This window comes from Knufia obscura (assembly GCF_036327395.1).
Source record: "Knufia obscura strain CCFEE 5817 isolate CBS 148926 chromosome Unknown scaffold_4, whole genome shotgun sequence".
NCBI classification, from domain to species: domain Eukaryota; kingdom Fungi; phylum Ascomycota; class Eurotiomycetes; order Chaetothyriales; family Trichomeriaceae; genus Knufia; species Knufia obscura.
The window spans coordinates 640,699-654,581 of record NW_027042690.1 but is presented as its reverse complement, the minus strand read 5'-3'; the positions used below and the strand labels follow the sequence as shown (position 1 = coordinate 654,581).

At 51.9% G+C, this 13,883-nt stretch overlaps 5 protein-coding genes across 5 annotated transcripts; 2 read left to right on the top strand and 3 right to left on the bottom strand.

Annotated features, from left to right (window-relative positions):
* Positions 1-1,040: 1,040 nt before the first annotated feature.
* PMZ80_004168 (uncharacterized protein) lies at positions 1,041-1,985 on the bottom strand (the record flags this gene model as incomplete). Its single annotated transcript, XM_064872594.1, has 1 exon — positions 1,041-1,985. One exon carries the CDS (start codon positions 1,983-1,985, stop codon positions 1,041-1,043), a length of 945 nt encoding a protein of 314 aa, XP_064731252.1.
* A 740-nt stretch (positions 1,986-2,725) lies between these two features.
* On the bottom strand, positions 2,726-4,383 carry PMZ80_004167 (uncharacterized protein; the record flags this gene model as incomplete). Its single annotated transcript, XM_064872593.1, has 4 exons — positions 2,726-3,561; positions 3,609-3,732; positions 3,907-4,200; positions 4,252-4,383. 4 exons carry the CDS (start codon positions 4,381-4,383, stop codon positions 2,726-2,728), a joined length of 1,386 nt encoding a protein of 461 aa, XP_064731251.1.
* A 1,660-nt stretch (positions 4,384-6,043) lies between these two features.
* PMZ80_004166 (uncharacterized protein) lies at positions 6,044-7,160 on the top strand (the record flags this gene model as incomplete). The annotated part of the gene is made up of 4 exons (XM_064872592.1): positions 6,044-6,079; positions 6,132-6,236; positions 6,287-6,660; positions 6,707-7,160. The coding sequence occupies 4 exons, from the start codon at positions 6,044-6,046 to the stop codon at positions 7,158-7,160; spliced, it is 969 nt and encodes a 322-aa protein (XP_064731250.1).
* Positions 7,161-8,417: 1,257 nt separating this feature from the next.
* PMZ80_004165 (uncharacterized protein) lies at positions 8,418-9,354 on the top strand (the record flags this gene model as incomplete). Its single annotated transcript, XM_064872591.1, has 2 exons — positions 8,418-8,766; positions 8,816-9,354. The coding sequence occupies 2 exons, from the start codon at positions 8,418-8,420 to the stop codon at positions 9,352-9,354; spliced, it is 888 nt and encodes a 295-aa protein (XP_064731249.1).
* Positions 9,355-9,959: 605 nt separating this feature from the next.
* Positions 9,960-12,783, bottom strand: PMZ80_004164 (uncharacterized protein; the record flags this gene model as incomplete). Its single annotated transcript, XM_064872590.1, has 4 exons — positions 9,960-11,889; positions 11,934-12,200; positions 12,248-12,541; positions 12,593-12,783. The coding sequence occupies 4 exons, from the start codon at positions 12,781-12,783 to the stop codon at positions 9,960-9,962; spliced, it is 2,682 nt and encodes an 893-aa protein (XP_064731248.1).
* Positions 12,784-13,883: the final 1,100 nt, after the last annotated feature.

Below are 13,883 nucleotides of genomic sequence, written 5' to 3'. Positions count from 1 at the left end.
TGAAAGATGGTCGGGGAGGAATTCATACGCTGCAGGGCTGAGTTAAAGATAGCAAGTGCTGAAGGATGTGCTTGAGCTACCAGAATCAGCAACGAGGCATATTGAATGATATCAGGAGGGGCAATGGTGCTGGGAGAAGCACAACGAAGAAGGACTTCAGTATAGCTGAACAGGTGCTAAGTATCAGATAGCTAATGAGCATAAACCATCAACATCGATAATATCGTAATTTTGTACCTGCATTCGCACCGACTCAGTGTCCCGTAGATTAGACGATCCCTGGAAAGAAGCTGGAACTTTTCGGTCTGCTTCCCAGCAAGCCTGTGCCGTGAATAAATTGCCGGATTAGCAAAATCCGTCGTGCGGGCTGGAAGGCTTTACTGTAGGATCCCCTAAGTTTTAGACGGCATAGCCGCGAACGGAGCCTAAAGGAGAGCTTCGGTGATGTCCGTGCCGCCCTTAACTCAAGAAGGGCGAAACCAGCAATTTATTGACGAAACAGGCTTGCCAATTCGTGCGGCGAGCACCGTCCTAAATCAAACCTACCCCAAAGAGTACCCGGAGAAAGCCGCTGACATCATTAGCATCTCCTATTCAGCACCTGACAATGGTAACGGAAATCTCCGTTCCTTTAACCTCTCTGCAATCGTACCATTCCTCCTCTCAACCCTCCATTACCATCAACACCACCACCACAGCCCATCTCCCCACCATCTCCATCGCTCTCAATTACAAACCAGTACAAACGCACACACTCTGCATCAGTCGCGAACTCATTCGACTATCTTTGACTCGGCGGCCCAGTCGTGCCGAGTGGTCGTAATGGTAGTGTAGCCCTGTGGCATGGTAGTGGCGCTGGTTCAGACTTCGCCTCGTGTCCGAGATACGTAGGCGTGAATACAGCGCTCAGCATCGGGATAGGAGTTCGATCTGGCTGTTGGCTTTGAGCTCGTAACGGTTAGCAGGAAATTGCATTGCGGCGGGTAGCTCGTCGACGGAAAAACTGAGATTCAAGCTTAACGCTGGTGCAACCCGATCAATTATTTCCTCATCAGCTGCTCTAACTTCATTTGAAAGTCCGCAAACACGTTGATTGCTCTAACCTGCTTGATCTCCCCTCTTCCCCCATCTCTCCTCGTCATTGACATCCGGAAGGCCTTCTCATCCATGCTATCGTCCACATCAGATACATCCACAGCCTCAATAGTTGATTGTTCCCGCGCCGGTGCTTCACTTAGTTGCTGTAACAAAGCCGGCGCAATCGTCATATGATCCACTCCCGCCAACGACATACACTCATCCACGCTTATCAAGCTCGCAGGCAGCACTTTCGTCATATGTCCATGCTTCCGGAAGTGACTCTGAGCTTGAACGCAAACCTCGTGACCAGGGAAGCGATCCACGAACCCCGGCTCAAAGTGCACAGCGAGCTCGTTGACATACGGCGCAATGTACGTGGCCTTCATCTTGGCAGCTACCGCCGCCTGCTCAATCGTAAACAACGTCGTCGCCAAGGTGTTGATCCCTTTCTCAGCGAGCTGTCCACACGCCATCAGACCTTCCCATGTACTCGGAATCTTGATGCAGACTCGTTCCGCCTCCACGCCACCCAATCTCTGAAACAGTTGTACAATCCGCTCACCTGCGACGACTGTCGCGGCGACATCGTAGGCATAAGATGGATCAACTTGGATGTGCATACGACCGGTCAAATGTGGCAGGATCCTTATGCCGAGCATGACCATTGCGACTTCGGCGGCAAGCTTTTCAACAGAGATCCCGAAGTCGCGTTGATTGTTCTCTGCGAATGTGACGGATTCGTGAATCAATGCTTGGTGCTCAGGCTTGCTTAATTCGAGATATGCAATGGCTTGGTTGGACGTACAATCTTGGAATGGTCCGAGGGTTTCCGCGACGGCGACGTCCATTGTGTCGCAGTCGACGGCTGTGGACTGCCGCAGCTGATCGAGTAGTGTTGTGACCATGGCGGATTTTTCCTGGGTTATTAGATCGATGTTGAAACTAGTATTGTTGTCAGATGCAAGACGTTGTAAAGGTTGAACGCTTCAGTGGACGAGTTTCAGTTGATCGGTATCATAGCTTTAGAACTGTGCGCAAACAAGCTTTGTCGACGAGCCAGCAGTGGAGTTCTGATAAGAGGTGGGATATCGGAAATACCATCCCAAAATCTGCATTGTCGTTGGCAAGGTCAGCTACTGTAGAGCTTATCGATGCAGACTCGCAACTCTGCCAAACTAGCCAACATCGCCGTGGTACAGATTGTGTACATCGAGCTAGCCCTCCTCGCAAGGATCAGAATACGGCGGTCGTAAAGCGGGACGGCCAAGGAATTGGAAAAAAAGACAACGAGCTCCTTCAACCTACTTAAGTCAGCTAATTATGTCAAGGACGACGCTTCTAGAAATAAGTGATCCTGATAATTGCTGTATGAGTAAGGAATCTGGTGGGCGCCGATCTCCGGGTCTTTTTTTGTGTGGTCTGCTTAGTCCCAACGACGAAGCCTTAAGTTAAATTTCGCGTCGAGATAAGACGAGCATTTCGGCATACACTTTTTGGCCTGAGGCGGTCGGTCTATCGGAACGACAAGACCAAACCTGGCGGGTGTGCTAGCATTTGACTTGCCTAGACGAGAGGTGCCTTCTGGTCGAGTTTTTCCCACTTCAAATGCCCATCAACGCTCGATTCGCCACCACTCATGCACCTTTTAAGCACTCTTTCTTGTGTATTCAACCGGCCCATCATAGTGATGCCTCGCAACAATAAGATAGTAGATCCCCGCAAATATCAATACTCCTCCATAAACCACAATAGCCCAATTCATAGCCTCCGGTGGTGGATTCGGAATCGGTGGGAAGAACGAAAAGACATACACAACCGCCAGAAACGCAAGAGCAGCCAGGTTAACCGGCAACCCGGCCTTTCCGAGCGAGAACCGAGTTTCAAGCAATGGCAGGCCCTTGAGACGTCGCCATGTAACGCAGCCGACTGAGACCATGTAAGACGTAAGCAGCGCGACTGATCCGATCGATAGGATGATGTTGAATGCGATCGCGCTGCCGATATTGATGCAATGCAGGATGCACGCGATGACGCTGCTAACGAGCACAGCATTAACGGGGACATCGAAGCGCGGTGGGACTCTTGACACCCATCTGTGTGCTGGTAACCCCTTGTCTCGCGCGAATGCGAACATCTGTCGTGATGCACCGGCCACGTTTGTCAAGCTTCCTGCGATACCGAGCACAACCAAGATGGAGGTCAGGTCTGTTGCACCACCATTGCTGTTCGTGGCGTTGCGAAAGACCTCGATGATGGGAAACTTGGTCGGAGATGCGAGGGCGGCGTCTACGTCGCCCATAGTGTAGAGGAAGGTGACGAGTGTGATAAAGCCCATGATGCCATTGCCGACAACAGTGCAGAGCATGGCGCGGGGGAGGATTTTGGGGGCGTTCTTGAGTTCTTCGGCCATGTGTGCTGCTGCGTCGCCACCGGCAAAGGCACCGGCCGAGGTGATGAAGCCGACCATGCAGGCGAGACCGGCTGCGAACGGTCAGTATTCGGGGCATGAATATATGAGGATGACTTACTGTTACCCCATCCAGCATCGACGAAGGTATTCCAGACGCCTGCATGTGGTGTTCGTGGTCCAAGAACCCATAGTGGGACGACGATAGCGAGCCAACCAGCGAAGTGCAAAACAAGAATCACACCCTCGATTAACGGGAGGTGATTCGCTAGGAATATGTTGAAGATTGCAACGCAGATCGTAATACACATTGCGATCAGTGTGCCGTGTCATCTTGCGTAGACGTAGCCAGGGTTGTTGAGCACGATTAGTCCCTGGATTTGCGTTCCAGCCAGGAAGGCCGAGATCGTGACACCGACCTGATATCCGAGGACTGAAAGCCAGCCGATGAAGTAGGAAAACAGTTTTTGTAGATGTCGTGGTGCGAACTCGGAGACCCAGTGGTATTGACCACCTGATGTTGGGGCCATGGAGGCCATCTCTGCCATAGATGCAATGGTCAAGGTGAAGCCGATGTATGCAACGATGTAGGTATACAATAATCCGGAAGGACCACCATTGCCGAGTGCAAGAGCGATTGTTCCCAGAAGAGATTGCCAAGTTGCCATAAGGATGAGGGCGAAGCCGAAGATCGATAGGAAGCCAAAGTTTCGCTGTTGTGGTGAGCAAACGTCGCAGGTTGTTCGTAGTACTTTGCAACTTACCTTGAAGAGTTGTTGTTTCCCCAGTCGTCTCATTGCTTCTCTATCCTCCACTGTACCCGCCTTCTCGCCGGTCTGGGGAATGCCATCTGGGGCATAGGTCTCGGTGACCTGAACAGATTTGTCCCCCAACATCTTCTCTGAACCCAATGGATGAATATTCCTCAAGCGAATCGAGAACAGTAATGAAGAACAAGGCTGATGGGAAGAAAGTCTGAGATCGAGGACAAGTAGAGAGTACTTTTAGCCAAGCTCAGCCCGCCTATGAATGAAGTCGGCAGTTGAATATCCGTACATAGCCCTTGTGTTAGAGCTGGCAGAGGCTAGCATGGGCTGCAAATTCCATACCACTTCCGACATGCACTAAGATTCGTAGCGAGGCATGATTGCCAGCAGAGGAAAGCTCCCTTGAATCCAGATGCACGTGGAAAGAAGGCAGTCGGCACGCGGTTAGGGTTCGTTTCACCTCTTCCTGCTGTGGAAGACCTCCATGCGTTGACTTCGCATGATAGAGCGGTTCAAGCTAGACCGTGTGAAACCGTTGGTAGTTCCGTCGCAATTCGCGAAGCCTCAGACTGATAGCGAACATGGAGGAGCTTGCAAAGGTCTGGAGGATCTGATTTTCGAACGATGCAATCATGGCACGAGGTGCGAGGAGTGAAGCTAATGTGGCAGCGGTACTCGATCCCTGGATCGCACGCTCAGAAGGGGATCATGTTACATCGCAATCCCTAGCAAGAATAGGTCGTGCAGATGACAGATCTCATCAGGGACGACCTTGGTTAACAGGACCAAGATGGAAGACAGGTCGCTTGTTGTGAGTACTTGGGAGTAATGCGGAGACCCGGCTAAATGGCTTTGCTGGGTTGACGCAGGTGAGCCGGGGGCAGCATCCCTAAAAGCTTTCCCCGATGCCTGGGCCTTGGCATCATTCTAGTCGCCCACACAGCGCCATAAGGTTCGTCCCTAAGCGCTGAACAGGAACCAGATCTTCAGCGCTAGGCAGTACTTTAAATCAACGATTGCACCACACAGCTACCTAGTGAGAAAGAACCTGACATGTTCACTGTATTTCGCCCACACCAGTCTGTCTACTAAGTTCCCACTACAGGTCTTTCATCTCCGATTTGCTTGTTCTATTCGGAGGATTGTCAGGCCACTACGAGTTTCCATTCCAAGAGGTCAGCTGCGCGGCTCGCGTGGATCTTCAAATCGCGAGCAGTTGGAATCACAATGCATGTCACAATGCTTCCACTACGAGATTCTGCTACTGTGCAGCTGAATCCTGCAACGGGCAACAAAATATGTCCTGCTAGTACTTCAGATTGTGTGGTCGATCTTCAGGTACCCGCTTTGGAAACATCGGTTGCGCGAGGGCGAAGAGCCTGAAAGGGTAGACCCCTTGTCGGTCACGATCCTGTAGCCACAAGCCAGCAGCTTTGTTATCACTAATGTACTTCGAGCTGGGGAGGCTGGGACTATAGACCATAGCACTAGGTTTTACTGCAAGGTACGCGGAGGACAAGGTGGTCTTCTATGCAGACATTGTGCGACTCTTGCATCGAGCCTCGTCCTGGTGGTCAGATACAAGTACAGAGATCCGCTCCCTGTGTTCGTTGGGCAGCGCATAGACAACATCATGGTCGAGGCACAAGAGAGTACGTTTGTTGAAGGCCCTCGGGCGTTCAACATCACAGCAGACGATCACAGAGGCGTGGTCATGTCTCTGGCGGTCTTGTTCATCTGTTATGCATTCTTGTTCATGGGTATGCGCCTTGCAGCTCGTATCAGAACAATGGGGTGGGATGACTGGCTCGCAATTGCAGCAACGGTGAGCACGAATTAGGCCTTAAAGCAACAAACAATGGACTGACTCTGAGCAGTTCTTCTCTGTGGCTCAATTCGCAATAGTCCTAGCTGCTGTCCCTCACCTCCTTGGAGCATCGTACGACCAATATTCAGAGCCCGATGCAGCTACAGTCGCGGAGGTCAGCCCTTAGACTCCAGTATTCCCTCGTTCTTGACTGACTTCCTGAAGCTGCTGCGAGCCAGTGAAGTGTTTCTCCTCATATCTCTTTTCGTGACCAAGTGTGCTGTCCTTTGGCTAGGCAGACGCTTGTTTTCGATCAACCAGAAAACTTCTCGTATGGTCTGCGAAGGTGCAATGGTACTGTCCGGTTTGTGGTGTCTCGCATCGATACTGGCCGTCACCATCTCTTGCGACTCTCAGGCCGCCATTGGCCTGGGCGATGGTACTTGTTTCGGGCTGGTGAAGAGATGGACCGTAGTCGGCATTCTGGATGCCCTGCTCGAGTGCCTCATTATTGCGCTCTCGTTTGTAGTGGTATGGCCACTGCGCATGTCGGTCGCAAGACGACTCCCAGCAATGGCGTGCTTCCTATTCAGACTTCCGTGTGTGAGACTATCAAAAAGCTGGGACCGCATGCTGACAACTTAGGATCATCATTTTCATTGGCCTCCACCTCCACTACCTGGCGGTCTTCATCAATGCCGACAACAAAGGTGTTGCGCTCACCAAACCGATCATCTTCCGTCAAGCAGAATTGTTGTTTTCACTCTTCTCCGCTTCCATACCGGCTCTCAACCAGTATCTCAGAAAGTTCAGCACTACCAGCGCCGCTACTTTCGGGTACGCTCCTGGTGCTCACAGCGAAGCTTACGGTCTGAAATCGATGACGAGGAGGACAAAGAACAATAATTCACAATACGATACTTTGACTGGCAGGGATTTTGCGCTGGAGAACCAAGGGAACTACAAGGCCACAGTGGACTTCATGAATACGAAAGAGCCAGCTGATTCATCTGCGGACGGGCAATCGTTGGGAAGGCACAACAGTGATGATATGATTATCCGCAAGGATGTACAGTACAAAGTAACATACTCAGAGTGAAGTCATCTGGGCGATTCGGTAGTTGGAAGGGCAGGCTCGTGAGGGTTCTACTTGATCATCTGTGGGAAGGCACAACTGAATGAGAGGTCTTTGGGCAACGGTTGCATGAATAGCACATCGCTTCTTGCGCTCTGGTCTGCTGCAGACGACCAGTGTTATGTCGGTCAGAGACTCTGTCTTCCGCCTTGTGAGAGTAGGATCTCTTTTACTGATACGAACACTCGCTCGTTCGAGCCACTACCGACCAAAACATGGACAGATCCTCGCATCCTGATCTATGTTCATTTCAGCACATCAAGACATTGGGAACTGGTTCGACACGCTTGAAAGCCAAGAAGTACTTAACTACCTCGTCTAGCGGTAGTCCTTGGGCCGTTCACAAACATGCATGGCAAACTGCTGCAAGCCACATACAGGGTAGCCTGCAGGGGGGTGGCTCCACCGGGGGTTGTCGATCGTTCCCCGTGGCGGCAGGCGCTCTGATACCCTTGTAGGCAGCGTTTTTAGCTTGAATACTAGATCGACGTGGCACGACGAAACGGCACGAAGCGAGACACCGTAGACGGCACAACATCCTTCTCTTTCAAATTCACACTTTAGCAACCTCGGTCAAACCCCAGCATCACTGCACTAGTGATGTGGGTGAGTGTATGTGAGACTTTATGCTAAATCGCGAGTCATTGGGTACCATGCAGGCCGTGCAGATCCACCCAATATCGTAACGAACTTCAATCGGCCACTCACAACCGTTCTAAATCTATCACAGCCAACCCGTAGTTCTTGTTCGACGATATTTCGTGGCCCGCGTCGTTACTTGATGCAACCTCTGCAACGGCTGGTTTGTGCCGAATTACGAGCATCACTGGCGGAACTTACCTGAAGCGCAACCACCTGACTATTAAAATAGTGGTCTGATGCAAGGAACACATGCTCACAGAAGGACAGCAATCTGAGAGATAGCCTGCTTCCATGTTGCATTAAGCTGTCCCGGCACCAAATCCTGGGGAGGAAGATCACGATTTCACTCTTACGCTTCGGTGTTATTCGCACACTTTCTGCTGTCATATCTCTGGTCGGCAGTGTCAGGCACGACGAGAAGTCTACTCACTCGCCGTGTACGAGACTCAACCCGTGCTGACCACGTTGTCGTGTGCCCAGACCTCTGTTACTTGGCTAAGCCTCACACCCAATACACATTCTGTACTCCGGCTCATACCAACCAATCATCGTCAACCACGCCCGCTGCACCAAATCACAATGCCTATCCGCCCCGCCCGCCACTCAGATATCCCCATCATGGCCCAGGTCCTTGGCGCCAGCTTCGGACCAGACAGGCTCTTTCAAGTAATGTTCCCACATCAAGACCAGTACCCAGAAGACCTCGTCACAGCCTTCCGCCGTTCACTGCGTCGGGCCTGGTGGGATTACTCAAAGATATTGATGGTCTCGTATGAAACACCATCCTCAGACCCAACCAACGATGAGACACGCGCCATAACCACAACAAGGAATGGCCAGAAAGAGGTCATTACCGGAATGATCGAGTGGCAGCGGGTCGGTCTGGGCTGGGAACACGTCTGGAATCTGCGGGGATGGTGGGATCCACGTAAGATGCATCATTGAATTCCTGGTATTCTGCTAACACGACACTCCAGGACGCCTCATCCAGAAATTCATCCATTGGCGCAACAGAATAGCCTATGCTCTCCGCCCCTGCCGCGCCTCCGCCCGTCCCACCGAGACAGACCCCGATCCACTTGTATACACAAACTTCGTCGCCCGCTCCATGCCATTCAGTATGCATCTTCTTGTCTTCCCTTCGAAACCTTGGCGCGAGAACCACTGGTCCCTCGAGGTCCTCGGCATTCACCCATCCTATCAAGGGAAGGGGTACGGCAAGCAACTCGCTCAGTGGGGCTTAGCGAGGGCGAAATGCGATACGGCAAGTGGTGTGACGGGGCTGCCGAGTGTGGTGATGGCGGCGAACGGGAAGGAGGGGTTCTATCAGAAAGTTGGATTCAATGAGTTGGTGGGGTGGAGTGGTAGTACGCCGGAGGGTATGGAGGGGTTGGGTCGGAATCCGTTGGGTGAGAGGGGATGTGGAGGGGCTGTGTTGTGGAGCTGGAGTCGGGAGGATGAGGAGGAGGCAAGGAGGCAGGTAGAAGCAAAGGAGGCTGGAGAGGGAGGGGTCTGAGAATCAATGATTTTGCCAACTTGGGACTTGCCTGCCGAACAGGGTACTCATCTACTTGGGTTGTAGATATTTGGCATTAGTGACGAAAGATAAGCAGGATTGTGGCACCATAACTCTTGTTGGCCTGGGCAGATTTTCTGCAATCTCTGAATGTCAGTCCCGGAGGTCCCGTCCAATGAAAGCCGCGTATAAAGCTGCAAGCAGATCAATGCAGAGACTACACCGCCAACAGGATTTCACAGAACAGGTTGAATCCAGCAGCAAGGGCAATGGACATCTCGCAAAGCATCGACACCGCGGTCCTGTCAAACAGCCTTCCCGACCTCTCGAGACGACCGTTAACTCAAGCATATGCCAGGTGACGAAGCGCCCTCCTACCTCCAGAAGGTTACTAGGAATTTAATGGGCCAAAGGGTCGGTGGCTGGTAGCGATCCTTGAGAGCAACACGAACAGAGCTGATGCTAGCAAAGCTGCTGTCGGTAGAAGGGCAGGGTGCGCTCACAAGAAGTATCAAGTGTCTAACGATTGGTTCTGATACACGAGTGGACATTCCCAATTCCTAACCGGACGCCATATGCGTACGAAACCTCGGCTCTCCACACCATCAGCTTCGAACGCCATATGCCTGTGCATAAGAAGTGTTGTCGTCCAGTGCCGGCTTTCCAAGGAACGACGTCTTCTTCCATGCTTCATGACTACCATCCATGTTTGCGCAGTACTCCTTGAACATCTCTTGTCTTGTGGGCAGGACATACGAAACCAGATATTGTCCGCAGCTGCAGTAAGGCTTCAACATTCGATTCTTGATGTAGGCTAGATTCATCGATCCATTGTTGGATAGAGACTCAAGCAGGCCCTCAAGCGAGAAGTATGGCGACGACCAGCTGTCACCTTCAGTGAGTGGTCTGTAGTTGGAGAGTTCTGCTTGAATCACAGCCCACGCATGCCCAAGGCCGTTACTCTGACTGAAATACCAAGGCAGGCCGTTAGCTTCGCGATATCCACATTCGTCGCAAATACCATCAAACCCAATCCCGCATAGCGGGTACTGCTCCCGAAAGTCGTTATGCGACTCACCTTGGTCGCGATCCATAGCAGCCTCTTCGGCGTTGACCAGCCTGGCTGCTTCGGCATTGGCCGAGTCCGAGTTGCTGTCAATGCTTTCAGAGTCTGAGCTTGTCGGTGCATCAGTCTGTGCTCGTTTTGCGCTCTCCGCCATACGCATAATTTTGATCAAGCAGTCCCAGCCAACAGTCACGGCATTCGTGAATGGGAACGAAGACATTGCCTCTCGGAGCTGCATCGCGAAATCAGACGGCGTCATGTCTGCATGGATGCAGATGTCAGCTGTCTGCAAGCCTAGGATTTGGGGTACTGAAAGACACGCGACTTGAAGCGGATCGACATATGCCCGGATCATGCAGAGGTAGCAAGCGATTGTGCCCAGTAGATCTTCACCTGAACAGCCATAAGTGGCTAGAAACATTGCAACAACCACTAGAGCGTGCAGCGGTCCAAGCTGCATTCGTAGGCCACAAGATGGGTTTGGACAGGTGTGCTTGAACAAGCCGCTCTGCTCGGTTGGCAGGATTGGCAGTGTGTCAAGCAGTATTGCAAGGGTATGCCAGACAGCTTGAATCGAAGTATGACAGAACTTGTGCTTCCATGTGGACGGGATGTTCCGCTCCCCAGATGCGATTAAAGTCCGGTAACAATGAGAATCAGCTGACCAGCGGCCACAGATGTCGACTTCCGTCCCAGCATATCTGGCACGTTCCCCGAGAGACCCATCGACAATCGACAGCGGAGCATCGGAGTGACTCCTGAGCACAGAGAGGAATAGATTGTCTAGGATCGTATGGCCGTGTTCGTTCGTGATACAGCTTTTGTAACGTCCTTGAAACCTAAGAAACGCGCAGAGCTCATCGATGATCATGCAACAAGAGCTGCCACCATCAAGATAGCTGGTCGCGATATGTAGTGGCTTGATGGCTCCGATGTCAACCACCAGGGTCTTAGCCTTCTTAAGACATGATATGACAAGTGCAACGTTACGGCCCATGATCGCGAAGGCCAGGGATTCAAGCAACAAATCGGAAGGTGGCCGCTGTGCTGCCTTGACAACTTTGGATATTGAGACAGGTAATTGATCTTCGGCGACGTCGCTGAAGGAGTTGTTTCGAAGCCCTCCAAGCAGTCTTTCTTCCACAGAGTCGTCCACTCGCGCCCGGGGCCAATGGTTGCCAGAAACATCGTGTTCGGACTCCGCTGCCCATGGTTCCTCAACAATATCATCTTCGTCCACGTGGATGGACCAGTAGCACGTACTCGGTGGTCCAGGGATTGTGTGCCGTACCCTAGGTGTGCTTGAAGGTGCGTCGTGATAAGGGGTGTTAGTCAGTGAAGCTGGTCGGACTGCTCCATAGTCTGCAAAGTTGAGCAGGTCTGCGGTCCAATGTAGCGGACCTCTGCCCCACTCTTGAGCAGTGACGAAAGAATAGAACCAGTATTGGTACAACCAGATCGAGAGCGTCCTACCTATGATCAGCGCGAGTACAGGCTCAGAGGTGCACCTAACTTTTGTTCGATCAGGTTCATTGTCCTCAGTAGATCACCGAACTTGCCCTGCGCCACCAATCTGGTCCTTTGGAGCTGGACAGCTGGCATGAGGGAAGGCTTATATGTGCTCACTATCTCCGTATCTGAAGGTGTTGGCGCAGTATTCGCAGGAGTGGTTATGATGAGACCATCCGGCGTTTCACCAGGCACAAATGGTGATGGATGCATCCACGGCGGGGTCGTGATTGAGGGTCGGGCACCAAAAGGCATATTCCATATGAGTAGGCTAGCATCGTGTTAGCTATGGTTGACAAAAACCATCAATGTCATTACAGGCTGTCATTGAACGGCACGTAAGAGCCGAAATGCTGGACAGGCCCAACTGGGCTTCGGAATATTTGCGAGATAGTCAGAGTGTTGTTGTTGTTGGATAATGCATCAATTTCAGACCGCAGGCGTTGAGGATGGATAATTTGGCCTTTGAATTCTGCGGCCGTAACCTTGCCTCGTGCTGCTCTTTTCTGAGCCCTGGACATGATCTCCTGCTTGATATGCTTTGGAACCTGAGCACTGTTCTTCTTTCCTGTCCATCCCCATACTCTGAACCTGTACTTGTACTGGTCCTCGCTACCACAGTGTCAGTATTGCTCAAGTCGGCAGAACAAGCCTACGGCTGACCTGGCACGGAATGAAAGTCTCCTTTCCATCGCGTTCGAGATATTGCCGACGGTCTCTTTCCTAAATAGCGGCTCGAGGACTTCCTTGAGGAGGTCCCATCTCTTGTCAAAGACCCTTATCTCCTTCAAGCGTGCTGCTAGAGCAGCATCACCTGGCTGCTGCACATGAGCAGAGGACTCGTGAGGTTTCATCGAGATGTTTCGACTCTATATAAGTCAGCACTCAACATGTAAGTCGCTCCAGACAAAGACAGCGCGATAGGTCGCCAGAATAAAGTAGATGCGAGTAGGAAAGTGGAGGACGTGAGAATGGGGGAGATATATTGATAGCATTTTGTGACGAATCAATAGTCGTTCAAGAACGCGTCGCAAATGCGGTGGCTTCTGATCAGGGATTATGATCCGCAGCATGTTGCCTGCTGTGCACAAGGCAAAATGATAGCTTTGATGGACTCGGAATACAGAAAGGTGTCTGGGAAAGCCGCCAAGTCTGCGTTCTGCGACGACCAGCACTAAAAGATGTAACAGCCAATCAGACAGCCTTGCGATGTTCCATACTGGGGAAGCGGTCACCGTCCCCGGTGGAGTACCTCACCTTCCAGTTTCCGACACCCCTGCCGCTGCACGCCTGTGGCACCCATTTCTGGTTCTTCTTGCAGGCTGCTGTATCGCGCTTGTCTTCCACTACCTCTGCTGCCGAGATCTTGTGCACTAAAAGATGTAGCAGCCAACCGCGCAGACACTGCGTGGCTGCAGCGGGGTCAAGATCAGCTAGGGCTTGACTGAGATCATACTTCTGAGCCACGACGCATTTCAGAATCCGGAATGAGGCATGACTACAGAGACATGGTTCCGAACAGATTCGCGTTCCCAGGGCCCTATCTTCTGGCAAAGCGTGCTGGCAAACCTCTACAGCTGTGGGGACACCTGGAGGATTCTCTCCTATCACGGGCTGAAAGGAGCGTCATGGAGATCACATTCCAGCAACGGTGATTTACTACTGACCGTGCTGGAGACCAGCAGAACAAGCCTTAGCCAACCATGCGTATAGAGCCACCAGGACGTTAACCTGCCACTCCTCCTCGAGGCGTCGCAAGTCCGCGCTTTGGTGTCACACCTCGAAACCGAGCGAATTAAGCTAGGAATCAGAGAGGTCCAGTCCCTGGTACCTTCATTGTCATCCTCTACCAGCACGCGCTCTTATCTTCTCAAAAGTGTATATAACTCGACGCTTCCTCCCCTAAGGAATCCGCTCTCCTCTGCCCATCCTTGAGTATTGAGCAGCCTTCAAT